Genomic DNA, 13156 nt, shown 5'->3' on the forward strand with positions numbered 1-13156 from the left:
GTTGGTAAAGACAAAATGTGACTAATTGAGATGAAATTACAGGGAGCATTTGAAACCTAAAATAGTACAAACAACAAATATAAAAGGAACTAAACAAAGACGTTAGTCTGTACAGTAAATACAACCAGGCTGTTGTGCTAGTCAACATCATATACACACAGCACTCAATACATACATACACAAAACTATGTACATGTGCTTTCAGTTCATTTGAGTTCAACATTTTTCCCTTTAAACAGACAAAAGATTTTAAAAAAAGATAAATTATTATTTTCCCAAAGCATTTGTAATGCCTGAGCTCTCAGCTGATGTTTCATTCTGCAGCACAAAAGTCGACCTGGGAGCAGGTCAGAGGACATTAGAGGATGTTAGTAGTTCATTTAAAAACAGGAGCATGTGAAGATGAAGGCAGACATTCGGGGCAGACCAGCTGCCCCAACATCGCCACCTCTGATTTGTTGAAACTGAGATATTTCCCTCTTCTCTTCCCGCAAGCTACAGATAGACCCGCCTCAGGTCTCCAGGCGACGTGATGGTGTTGCACTGAGGACACAACTTCTTTGCTCCCTGAAACAGAAAGACGTCTTCAGTCCACAAATGTCTCTAGAGTTAATTTTTCTGTTTGTGTGAGTGGACATAATCGGAGGATTTACCAGCGTCCGCAGCCAGCACTCCTCACAGTGGACATGCCAGCACTGGATGGAAGTGAGCGGTGTTGTGTATGTGTCCTGCAGGCAAACAGAAACACACAGCTGTAGTTTGAAAAGCTGCCACTAGATGTCCTTAGGAAATTAAGAAAAAAGAGCACCATTAAGAAACAGGAGAGGAGATGTTATTGGAACAAATCGTTGTTGTTAATTCATCATTTAATTTTGAAATATTCATAGTAGCTGAGAATTTTAAATCTTTTAGAAAAGGGGAAATTATTTTATTATCTAGAAGAAGAAAAGAAAATTAGACAAAATATGTTTTTTTCTGCAAAGAGATGTGTTTTTATTTTTAAACGGTATGTGGTTTCAGAGCCTAAGTATTGTTAGTTTTTGTTGTTTTACTCAAACAGTGCATGAAAATGACATAAACTATGAGGTGGAATGTTAGGTAATTCAGTCAAGTCAAATTCCTCGAAGTTTTAAATATTTCTATTAAAAATCTACAGTTTTCCATGAAAGGAAAGCCTTATAAATCTAAACCAGTAGATGATACTTGCATATATGATTAAACAAAGAGCAATATTTATATTCCAGTGAAACACCATGACTAATAATGTAGATTTATAGCCCTAAACACAGGTCCCTGCAGGGATTTCAGCAGTTTTGGAGTTGCTGCTCTCTTTCCTTCCTGCATTTCTGCTCTGTTGGTTTAATTTGCCATCATACTCACCATGCAGATGAGGCATTTAAATCTGTCTCCTTTAGACAGCTGTTTCTCCAAATCTCGGATCCGAGCTTTAAGCGCGTCCAGGGTTGTTGGCGTGGAGTCCTCTGAAAGCCTGGAGGCACACACACGCACACACACACACACTCAGAGCTGAGCGCGCTCAGTAACAGCATGGCAGAGCGAAAGGTGCGTGAGTTACGCTGACACTGGAGAGTCATTTATAAAATTGAAGACAGATTAAATTATTCGCTGGCCAACATGGACACTGAGCATGAAATTTAGCAGCAATCACATTGCCGGCATTGGCTGTCTCATTTATCATAGGAAGGAGACAGGGCTTGTGGAGGTGCGGGAGGAGGGTCGTCCTCACACAAACAGACACACAATTACAGGATAGACTGTATGTGCAAACAGACTGTACAGGCGGGACACAATGCATTAAGTGTGATGAAACATGTGTACATGCTTGCATGGTCTGCTAGGACCTTGATGGATGAGATCATCACATTGATACAGTGTTGTATATCATGCTGAGGGGGCAGCCAGTCTGATCTGATGGAGAACCGAGCCGCCAAAATATGGTTTGCAGAAAGCCACGGTCACACCTGCTCAGCTCTAATTGGCTCCTTCACACCTGAAAATGTTTCACTCTGTCCGTTCACCCTGTGCATGCTGGGAAATAGGACAGCACCACCACCATCAGCTCCGTGGTGAGCATTAAACTCATGTTTCTCTGTCATCACTTTGACATAAATCAAGCAACTTCCTGAGTGCTGCACAACTAAAGAGCAGTAAGTTTTAAATATTCAAGGTGAAAGTTGATGACATGCTGAAAAGCCCGACTTACGGCTCTATCTCTGAATTCCTGCAGGTTCTGGGAAGACCTACTACGGTAGTGTCCTGCTTCTCTCCACTACTTGTAGAAGGACTCCCTGACAGAAAGACATAAACAGATAAATGATTACGTAAACACTTTGAAACATTTAAAACAGGTAATGATGGCATTTCAGAAGAAAATCTTTGAAAAAAAATCTAGTACATTATTTCCACTTGGTGTAACTCACCATCGTTTGACCATTTTGGAAAGTCGAGCTTCAGTCTGGAATCAGGCAACATGCTGCTGCTGAGACACAACCAGAGCCCATGTTAAAAAGCCAAGCAGCTTTGCAAATAAATTCACAATAATTAGGGAGCAGAGATAGTCTTTTTTTTTATCTGTCTGACTGTTTAATGTGAATTGGACATCATTAGGAAAGTTACATACTTTGCTGCCGACTCTTTGGAGCTTTCTGCTGAGCAGGGGATTATATCCGTCTCACTGTATCTGCAGCCGCAGTCAGGAAAAACACACATCCAACTACAAGCAGCATATTTAGAGAACAAGTACAAATACTGTCATCAAGAAATAATTCCCAAGACTTAAGACTTTAGCCCTTAGGCACTTTGTAAAATTTTTAATAATCATTTTTATTTGTTTTTGATTTAATCTGTCCATATACAGTATATATATATATATATATATATATATATATATATATATATATATATATATATATATATATATATATATAACACATACAAAATGCCAGAGGAGGGGATTATATTTCTAATGCTACCTTAAGACAGTTAGGTAAAAAAAAGAAAGACAAATTAAAAAAGAAACCTCACTACACAATGTTGATGTATGACAGTTTAATAGCACATTTAGGTATGTGTATATTTTTTCCACAAAATTATTTAAGAGGCAGTTAATTTTAGAAATGTATGAGGTTTAACTTCACAAAGACTAAATGATTGTCTTTTATGTGTTAATAAATACATTTTATTTGTTATTTATTTATAATTTTATGTATTATAATTTAAAGAACCCCGTGTCTTCAGGCTTCAGGAGTTCTGCAGATCTTAGTGTTGATTTTTTTTCATTATATTTTTTCACTATAGATGTGGCTGGGTATACTGGTGAAAGGCAGTGATCATCTGTTTATCTGTGGTCAATTAATTTTGTTTTTTAAGATTTCTTAAACTGCACTTTTTCTTTTAAATTTTTTTATAATTTGTACGTGAGGCATATTCTCTTGATGGTTAAAAATGTAAAGAAAAAGAAAAACGAAACAAAATAGATAGAAAATATAATTTGCACAGTTTATGAAGGAACATCATGCATCCAAATGTTGAGACACAGACATCCAACAGACACTCTGTGTGTTTACGTTTACTTTCCAAATTTCCTCACATCTGTCCAGCACTGGTTGGCAGAAACCAGAAGTTGACAACAAAATCAGCACAGAGAAAAAGGGATTATTGAATGCGTTTTTGCAAATCTTCTAGATGCAACATGCAAGAGAGGAATTATAAAAAATAAATAAAAACAGCACGAGTAGAAGGATATTTGTGTGTGGTTGGACATTGAGAATGTTCATGGGTTTCAGAAATGTAATCTGTAATTTCACTGTGTCGCAGCAGATCTATGATGGTTAACGTACCAAGTTAAAGGAGTGCAGTTTGCTTCTGTTTATAGGGGGAAAAAATCTAATGAGACCCAGCTAATGGCATCAAGTTGTGGACTTCACAGCCATCTTTCTTTTCTTCGGTTCACTGCCTACTCAGACATGTAATTGAATGTTTTTAATATATTTGCATTCAGGGTAAAAGGATACTGCGCTCTGCCGTACTCTAGAGTATCGTCTCCATCAACGTCCAGGTCAGCGTCGCTGTCCCGACACTCCCTAGAAGTCGTGCTCACCAGTGTCACACCTGCTGAAAGCATTTTGAATATTTACCAAAACAAAGCTGTTTCTCTGCTGTATGAGGTGATATATTTCTTATTTCACAGTTAAAGAGGAAAGGTCATGTCTCGCAGCAAGCCGTGACCTCTCAGCTTTCCTCCCTGCTAAAAGAAACTGTTACTTTTAAGCGAGCCTCCAGGGAATGTTTCCCCACCGTAATCTGGACTGAAAAGTTCAGTGGTTCTTCCACTGTCACTCAGTCACATCATTCACCCTCCACTGAATAAGATCCTACACACACACACACGCCCACGCATCTATGCAAACACAGATCCTTGCTTACCTTTAAATCCTATCGCTGTCATCTGTGTCCTTCTCCTCTCGTTCCACTCGTCCTCCACCGGCACCGGGTCCCCTGAAGCCTCCTGTAGCAAGCACAAGCACCAGGCGTCACCATCTGCATGAATACGCCCGTATGTCGCCCCACAGCCAGCAGCTGCTTATCGGCATCTGTGCTTTTATAGCTGGTGGTGTTTTCACATGGATACGCAGTGGACTGACAGCGATCCTGATGCCATGTGAACAAAGCAACTCAACAGTGTCTCTGCATTTGGACTCCTGACATTCTCTCAACCTGAGATCAGCAGGCTACACCATACTAATCTGAGATCAGAGAAAAATGTCAGGGAAATAAATGCTTTCATCTGTGTTTTATGCCGAGTTGAGAAAAAAAAAAAAAGAAATTACCTGTCCTTCCTCCGGTTTTCTCCTCTTCAGCTTCCCAATCCTGACTGGAAACAGACAGAAGGTAGAAAAACCAGATTGTTATGAATTTAGAAATATACTCCTCACCAACATACTAAATTTGTAAATCACTATAATACCAGTAACTTTGTCATTATTTTTTAAAGTAATGTAAAAGGTTCCATTTTTTAAAGATTTCAGAGTGTAAAACAGATTTTTTAAAAGCTTTTCATCAAGGGTGCCAAAACTGGAAACTTTATCTTTTACTGAGATGTTTCTTCTGAATTTTCACCAAAGATCTTAAGTTTGTTATTTATTAATTTATCATCTGGTATGACTCTGACCAGAAAATAGATGCTACATTAAACTGTTGATTTTTATATCAAAATACTCCCAAAAAGCCTTTTTCTAGGAGAAAAAGGCTTTTTGGGAGGCTCTTCTTTCAGAAGAAAGAAATATGTTACAAGGTTGATTGTAACATTATCTCTCACTGCAGTAATGGCATTAACAACACGAACATTTAACAAACATGTGGAATATGATGGAGTTTAAACTTTCATTTGACTTGTCTATGGAACGATGCAGAACGCAACTTTCAAAATATTTAAAAATGATTTTTCCTTAATGACAGTGAATCAGATGAGCTGCATAATGTATCCAGCTGTGACATCAGGGCCCTTTTCTGTCATTTCAGCGAACACTGTCCCCCGCTGAAAATATTAAAGTTAACACAGCAGAACACCAACAGCACCTCCTCTCCCTCACACGCTCCTGAGCGCATGAGGGGGCATTAAGTTTAAGAGCCCTCTAATGTGAGCTGGATGACACCGGGCCAAAGTCGGATGGGGATCCGGGGCACAGCCGTGACCCGAGTGCTGCCATCCCAGTGCACATAATGAGGGTTAAAGAGATGGTCATAGATGAGGAAGAGCTCATCAAACAAAGAGAGAGCGAGGCTGATTAATCAGCGGAGGAGCACCTCCTCCCTGCTCCTTCCTTTTCGCCTCTCTGACGTGTGTTTAGAAGCTCATTATGCCGTCCGTTTATGAAGCCCAGTAAAGACTAACAGACCTCGACAGCAGCAGCACACTGAGTGTGAGGAGTCAGCCAAGAGCCGGAGCATCTCCATGGACGATAATAACAAGTATGCTGTGAGTTAGAGTCAGAACGCTGCATCTGGTCTCATCGCCGCATCAGGCCTGAGATGATGTCTGGTTACAAATGCTTCCACAAACAAAAGCGATGTTTTACCAAAACATTTATGGAGGTTACTCCATCGCTGAATCCTATTTCAGAACCTTTCCGCTTGTTTCTAGCACTTAACCTCATGTTTCGCAGTGTTAGGGCGTCCCAATTGTTTCTGTGGAATTGAATGAGGTCTAATTGAAAAGACCTTTTTGAGTGTTTCACCAACACACTTGCTAATGTAAATATTTAAACACATTTCAATGGCACTGGAAGCACTCTAATGTCTAGTTTTAGTGTTTTGATATGTGTAGTCCTGCTGATAATTTATTTTAAATAGTATGGAAAATAGCAAACATAGAATATTTATCAATTTAAAAGATTTAGCCATCAAAATAACCACTAGAAGTTTAGTTGTAAATGTTGGTGCTTTTTTGTGTGATTTTTCAGTTTAATTTTTCATAGAGCAAAAAAAAAAAGTTTTAATTACTCTACTAGTGAAGTAATTCTCTGTTTGAAATATTGTACCATAAGAAAAGCAAGAGAAAAACTATTGTTAGAATGTTTTTCAGAATAATCATTAATAATTTTAAAATTGAAGATTAGAATATAAAAAATACCATTTTGATTATAAACAGTATCATAAAATACTAATTTGTTTTCTTTTTTGGCAATAAATTTTTGAATATCTAAATATTTCAACACACTGAAGTATATTTCTTTTTAAGAATAAATATATCCCTGTTCTTCCTCTCTAGAATAATACAATTACTGACATCTGTTCAGATGACACACACAGTTGCCATAAAATCGGGACGGCTCCCCTATTTGTAAAGGCAGAGATGCAAACATGTTTGACTCAAACATGTTTGCAAACATGTTTGAGTCAAACATCCAGTCTGCCTTCTTCAGTCCAGCTCTTATGCCACAGTCTGATTTAGAGGTAGAAGCCACTTCATCTCAGTGGGATCTGTCCAGTCTGATAGCCACTGAAGGGGGATAAAAGCATGAGATTCCACCTCTGCTTTTCAATTACTAAAACTTTGGAACTTTTTCTGTTGCTGGAATATATAAAAACCGTATCCAAGTGACTGTGTTTTGCTTATAAATCCTTAAAATGAACCCAACTTGTTTTCATCAGGCGATCAAATTCAGGAGCTCCCTGAATATTTAGTCTTATGTGGTCAGGGTTAGCTTTATTTTTCTCACAAGTTTGTCCCTCATTTTATGACATAAAATGGCACCCATAACACACGCAAACCACAGGCATTTAAGTTGTGTATATTTACTTAGTAGAAATCATTAGTTTTCTGAGCTTCTTGAAGCATGTCCGATTCCTCCATAATGGAGGAGAAAGGTAAAGGTTTAGAAAACCTCCAGGACTCAGCTTCAGTTGATCGCAGTATCACTTTATTGCACTAAAATCACCTTATTATCATGTAGTCACTTCTAATGTGACTACATGCTGATAATTTAATACTGCAAGTAGGCCACTTTTTGAAATGGAAAGTCAGAAAGATGTGTGTTGATCTGCATAAATTAGGAAATGGCTTCATCAACAGTCAAAGCAACCATTAAAAAGCTTTAAACAACTGGAACTGTAAAAAAAACAAAACAAAAAAACAAACAAACATGGACAGTAAGTTGATATTTCTTTTGCGCACAGTAAGAGAATGGTTAGGGAGAGAAAACAAAATCTCCGAAACCCACCATGAGAGAACGGCAGCATCATTTCAGACTCATTTTTAAAGCATCACTGAGCAAAACCAACCATTTGTAAGAGTTGTATAAGGATCACAAGAAAGAAAAATCCCACCAGCAGCTACTTATCCTCCCCCAGCTTCACTCTATAGATCATCGCAGTAGAGATTAATGCAGCAGCTCTTTATTCATGACATTTACAGCTGCAAGTCCATAAAAGCCGCTGTCATTTCAGGGGACACTTAACATCAGCTGAAGGTGTTTTTAATGATCTGGGATCCCATCGTTGATTATTACTGAGCAATAAAGCCCTAGTTATCTCAGGTAGAGTTCACTCTTTAAAAAAGTTATCTTTGATCGCTATGTGTTCATAAAGGGTCAATTAAATTTTGTAAGCTGATCATTTATGAACCTCATACAAAGGTTGCTAAAAAAAGTTGTTCCGGTATTCAAAATTAAAGCAAAATTATAATGAAATTGTTTTTTTTCTAAATGCCGACGTTGTGCGGATCTTTTACAGGAGATATAAGCAAACTGAGTGGTCAATAAACTTATATGAACAACAATTGATCTATGGTTTCATGTGAAAAAACAAAAAAAACAATTTATTTTCACATTAAATCAGGTTGAAGAATATTTTCTAATAATTTTTTCTCTTAAAATTCTTACTAGCTAAAATTATTATCCAGACTGTCCATATTTACCAGACAGTAATCTTTGGAAACATTTAGAAATATAATTTGATGGAACATGGTATTTGGCCTGTGTAAAAACATACTTCATGTTACATCCAGTACTCTGTACTCTGCACGCAGACATGAGGGTTTTGGAGGGAGAAAGAAGAAGTGCTTCTCTGTATTTCTTACCAGCTTGTGTGCAGTCTAGGTGGGCTCCTGCGCTGTGTGGGCGCAATGGGGCGGATTTGACGTAGCACCTGCACCAGCAGAGGTCGTCGACTGTTAACATATCAAGAGGTCAAAGTTGGAAAGGTTAATAGCTCCTCTGCTCGTGTGGGCGCTAGGCCAGCGGAGATTGTGTGGGAAAAAAGGGGAGATATCTGCACGGGGAGTGAGGGAGGGCTTTAAAAAACTAACACATGACTGATCGACCGTGTGTGAACAAAGGCAACTCTGATTACTTAAGTCTATAAATTAGAAGCTACTTAACACGGCAGACTTTAAACACTGGACTATGTTGCACACAAAGTGACCCTACGGAGCAGAGAAGCAACATTTAGACCACTTTGCATCAACTTACCATTTAGTCTTGTGTGTCTGTTGGCTCGCACTCTGAGAAACGTCTGCAGCAAACAAGATAAAGTGATTAAGGTCATCATAACAACTTTAACTGTATTTTATTTATTTATTTACAATAAATATGAGAATGTAGACTTTAGTGTCTGCAGAATATTAAAAATCATAAAAAGATTTGCACATAAAACTGTAAAGAAATACTTTAGAGTATTTCTTTAGATTTTTTGTTTTTCATAATCTTTATTTTACTTACATTTATTGACAATTCAAATCAAACTACTGTTTCAATTTATTAATTTATGATGTCATTTTCTAAAAGCATCTATAAAGTCTCCCCAAAGCAAAATATGTTGGTATCACCTGAAAGTATTTCTAATTTCAGTTCCTGTGAGACTTTGCAAATGCCATTTATCCATAGTATGAACAGTTTTGGATTGTAGAAATTGCTCTGCGGGGTGTTCTTAAATTAAAATTAGTCAGAAATGTACAGAAGCTCTCAGACGTGCCAAAATGCTTATGTGATGTGCAAAATATTATCATTTAATTTTAAAACAATTTAAACATTTAATTTGAACCCTTACCCTGTACAATTCAACAGACAAACAAAGAATAATGGGATAAAGTAAAAAATAAAATAAAGCTGTGGTAAATGATTGAAAATTTCGGGAAAGAACTAGATAATAAAATATACAACAAATTTACATCTTCAGAGAAAATGGTCCAGAAAATATTTACACATCTACAGGAAGCCAATAAATAAAACAAATCCTAACAACTTGACATGCATTGTGTTGCTTTTCCAAATGGTACCTGGTATCGGTCTGAGTGTGGTTCCTCAGATGGCCGAGACGGTGAAGTGGGAGATCCTCCTTCACGCTTGATGTGTAGAGAGAGCATTAGAGACTGAAATATGAGAGAAGAAATTAAATACAGTTTATAACAACTCAAGCGGAATGAGAGAAAACTGCTGCAACAAGCTGCTGTCACACTTATAATAGCATATTTATAAGTGCACAACATGTTTTTGTGTTAATACGAAGGTGAAGAAATTAAGCTGAATTTGTTACACATCACATGAGTACATTTTATTTTGTTTATGACACGCCTCTTTTTTCCCCCATACTGATCGCCTGACCATCTGGGGCTGAAAGTTTAATTCTCTATCCTCAGTCAATGCCCCAAGCGGTCAAATAATTATTAGCTGAAATCTGAAACTAAATGCAGCGTCTTGTCAAGTCAGCCATTTTCAGAATTTGACATGCAAAGCTTTAAGAATATCTGTGTAGCCTTTGTGACTTTTAGTAACGCTGCAGAACATTTATGGTAAGTATTGCATCTCTGAGCTGTAACTCTCGTGTTGCAAAATTTTTCAACACATCTAAAAACATCTGTGGTAAGGTGGTTTAGCTGGGGGTCAAAATACAATGGCAGCTGGAAGTTGGAGTACTATTAAGTTAAAGCTGCATATCTTCGAGCCACATTCAGACACTTGGCAAATACACAACAGTGTGATGAGTTAGTTAGGTTTAATGAAGGGATCACATGTCTACTGACCTTCGATGTTCTTATGAGTTGGTCGTGCTGCAGTGTAGCAGGGCTACAGAAGAGACACAAAAAAAATAAAAGCTTTTATTTTGCCATACAATTAGAAAGATGTCTCATATGTGCACAGCTTCTAATAAAGTACACAAACACCACATGGATTATTTTAACACCAGCGCTTTTACAAACTCTTGCATTTACATTTGTGTTCAGGTCTGTTTAAGAACTCATTTCAATCCTTCACACTTCATGTCTGCCAACCTATACTGTTCCCTTACTCTCATACACTGTTGCTCTTTCTCTGTCTCACACACACACGCGCCCGCACACGCCGAGATCCGGAGTGTCCCTGTGGGCAAAGTTCAATTTGAAACCATTACTGTCCATGGAGCGGTCGTTAAGCAGATTTGGAGCGTAATGTCTTTATTGGAGGAATCATTCTTCTGGTTTAAGCAGCAGGTAATGCATGCGTCTAAATTTGAATTTTACACGGCAAGAGCCTCTGTGTGTGTTACTGTGTGTGTAGAGGCTCAAATCAGCCATTAGAAGGACATTATCATTATAGCCCGCTGTACGAGTTGTCGCCCAGAGGCCCAGGGAGGCTGTGATATGAAATATGTGAGGAACAATGAGGCAGCTTGTAAACACTACACACAGGTGACAAAGAAGATGAGAGATACCAGCAGGGCAGAATAAAGGAGGAGAGGCCTTTAGATACAAAACGTGTCAACATGAGTTATCTCATGGGAGCTGAACAGAGCGGAGACACAGTGATGCAAAACAGACAGAAAAACCATAAATTGATAAATAGACAAAGTGAAAGCTTGGAGGGAAATATAGAAGAGTTAGGAGGAGGAGGTACAGATGTGGCCAGCAGGAAGGTCAGCATGCATGATGACAAAGCCTTTCATTTCATATTCAAGAAAATAATTACTATAAGTTATTATTAAATTGCGTTACAGTTTGTTTGTAGTTTAATTAAAATAAAAGTGCTGCACCTGATCTGTAGCTGGGCGAGTTTGGATAATTCCTGCTCCATGTGATCTTGCAGCTCTCCTGGTCGCAGTACGGCCTGGCAGACTGGACACACTGGGGCCTGAGTGTCGTACAGACCCTTCAACTTACCTGAGGAGACCAAGGGAAGACAAAGCAGAGACATTTACTATCAGGAAGAAACGAATTAGCATTGCAAAACTATATTTTCATTTTCCTCCCACTTATTGAGTATATATGATACAAAAATACATTGTGTCACCCTGCAACCAGAAACATCTGCCGATTTTTATTAGGATTTCATGTGATCAACACAAATGGCTACATAATTGATAAGTAAAAGGAAAATAATCTGATGTTTATTATAAAAAAACTGGAAAGTGTGCTGTGGATCTGTACTCAGAACCTTTACTCTGATTCCTCTAAATAAAAATCAGTGCAGAGCCATCCCAGCAATAAAAGTTGTACTTGCAACGTGACAAAACATGAAAAAGTTCAAGGAGTATGAATATGTTTACAAGCCTCTGTAAATGAGGAAGAAATATTTAATCAACACGGATGTACATTTCACTAAATTACTTTAGTGTCCACTGTTATTTGCTTAGTTAACGCCATTCGTAGCTGAAACCAGAACAAAGTGTGCTTAGCAAACCTTTAGTCAGTTTAAATGAAGGAAAAATCAAGCTGAACAGACACAAACACACCGCCACGGCCCCCTGCTGTCAGCGTGTTGACATTATAGGCTGTCAGTAGGAACATTACCCAGGAGGGCCACTCGGCCCATTGGGCCCTACTGATGGATTACTGCCATAAGCAGGCAGCCAGGAGCCTCAAGAGCTCTACTATATCAAGATTTTACCTAGTAGATGAGGTGATTTACTCCTGAAAGCCATCAATCATCAGGAGAGAGCCAGTAGGCATGATGCACCTAATTTCCTATCTTCACAAGTTATGAAAAAGTGACAGATTTATTTAGGCAATCAAGGTTTAACTCATTGATTCAGATCAATGAAATAACTTAGCATCCAAACACCGGAAGGAAAATAAAAACAGTTTCACCTGCCTCAATCTCAAACAGACCAGCAAAACTTCAGACTATCTGCTGTAAAGACTGACATAAGTTGAGCTATGAGGCCCCATAATGAGGAGCCAAATAGGAGCAAATGGCCTGTAAATAAAACATGGGATGGAAAATAGAAATTGGAGTCAGGTGTCCTTGAGAGTGTGACATGTTTTCTGCCCATCACCACCACCCTGTCTCCCAATCCTCCCTCGCCTTTTTTGCATCCCCTCCTGGAAGCCCAAATGACTTTTCCCGACACGCATTGAACGTTCCCGGGCTTTCTGCGCTCTGCCGCCCGGAACACGCAGGCATCAGTAAACAATGAAATCTGTGTGGTGAAATTGAATTTATAACCACATTACCTGCAGAGATAACGTCTCTAAATGGCGCCGCGATAAGAGCAATGGGATTTGATTTTGAGGTGTTTTATTGGTGCCCTTTTTGGATAAGCCTCCCCCTCTTTTTCTCTGTTTACAGCCTTCCCCCCCCATGCACCATCCATCCGTCACCTCTGGTCCTCACAGACATCTGCTTTAATGGTGTGGGGTGCCAGAGTGTTTGTGGTTTGGATG

General features: G+C 38.6%; 1 protein-coding gene across 4 annotated transcripts in view; it reads right to left on the reverse strand.

Moving 5' to 3' along the window:
• Positions 1-13156, reverse strand: part of LOC102225790 (E3 ubiquitin-protein ligase RNF220-like) — a 34406-nt gene continuing 21250 nt past the window's right edge. The window contains exons 3-16 of one of the 4 annotated variants that reach the window (XM_023339318.1): positions 11527-11653; positions 10541-10583; positions 9797-9889; positions 8991-9033; positions 8600-8689; positions 4851-4894; positions 4447-4528; positions 4035-4131; positions 2642-2701; positions 2442-2500; positions 2225-2309; positions 1381-1489; positions 654-728; positions 1-567 (exon numbers count right to left, since the gene is read on the reverse strand). In XM_023339318.1, the coding sequence (XP_023195086.1) occupies positions 496-567; positions 654-728; positions 1381-1489; positions 2225-2309; positions 2442-2500; positions 2642-2701; positions 4035-4131; positions 4447-4528; positions 4851-4894; positions 8600-8689; positions 8991-9033; positions 9797-9889; positions 10541-10583; positions 11527-11653 (1079 nt within the window). In that variant the 3' untranslated portion in view covers positions 1-495. Of the gene's footprint in view, positions 568-653; positions 729-1380; positions 1490-2224; positions 2310-2441; positions 2501-2641; positions 2702-4034; positions 4135-4446; positions 4529-4850; positions 4895-8599; positions 8690-8990; positions 9034-9796; positions 9890-10540; positions 10584-11526; positions 11654-13156 lie in introns of all 4 variants that reach the window. The other 3 variants (XM_023339319.1, XM_014469327.2, XM_023339320.1) reach the window with 3 other exon arrangements.

This window comes from Xiphophorus maculatus, chromosome 9 (assembly GCF_002775205.1).
Source record: "Xiphophorus maculatus strain JP 163 A chromosome 9, X_maculatus-5.0-male, whole genome shotgun sequence".
NCBI lineage: Eukaryota > Metazoa > Chordata > Actinopteri > Cyprinodontiformes > Poeciliidae > Xiphophorus > Xiphophorus maculatus.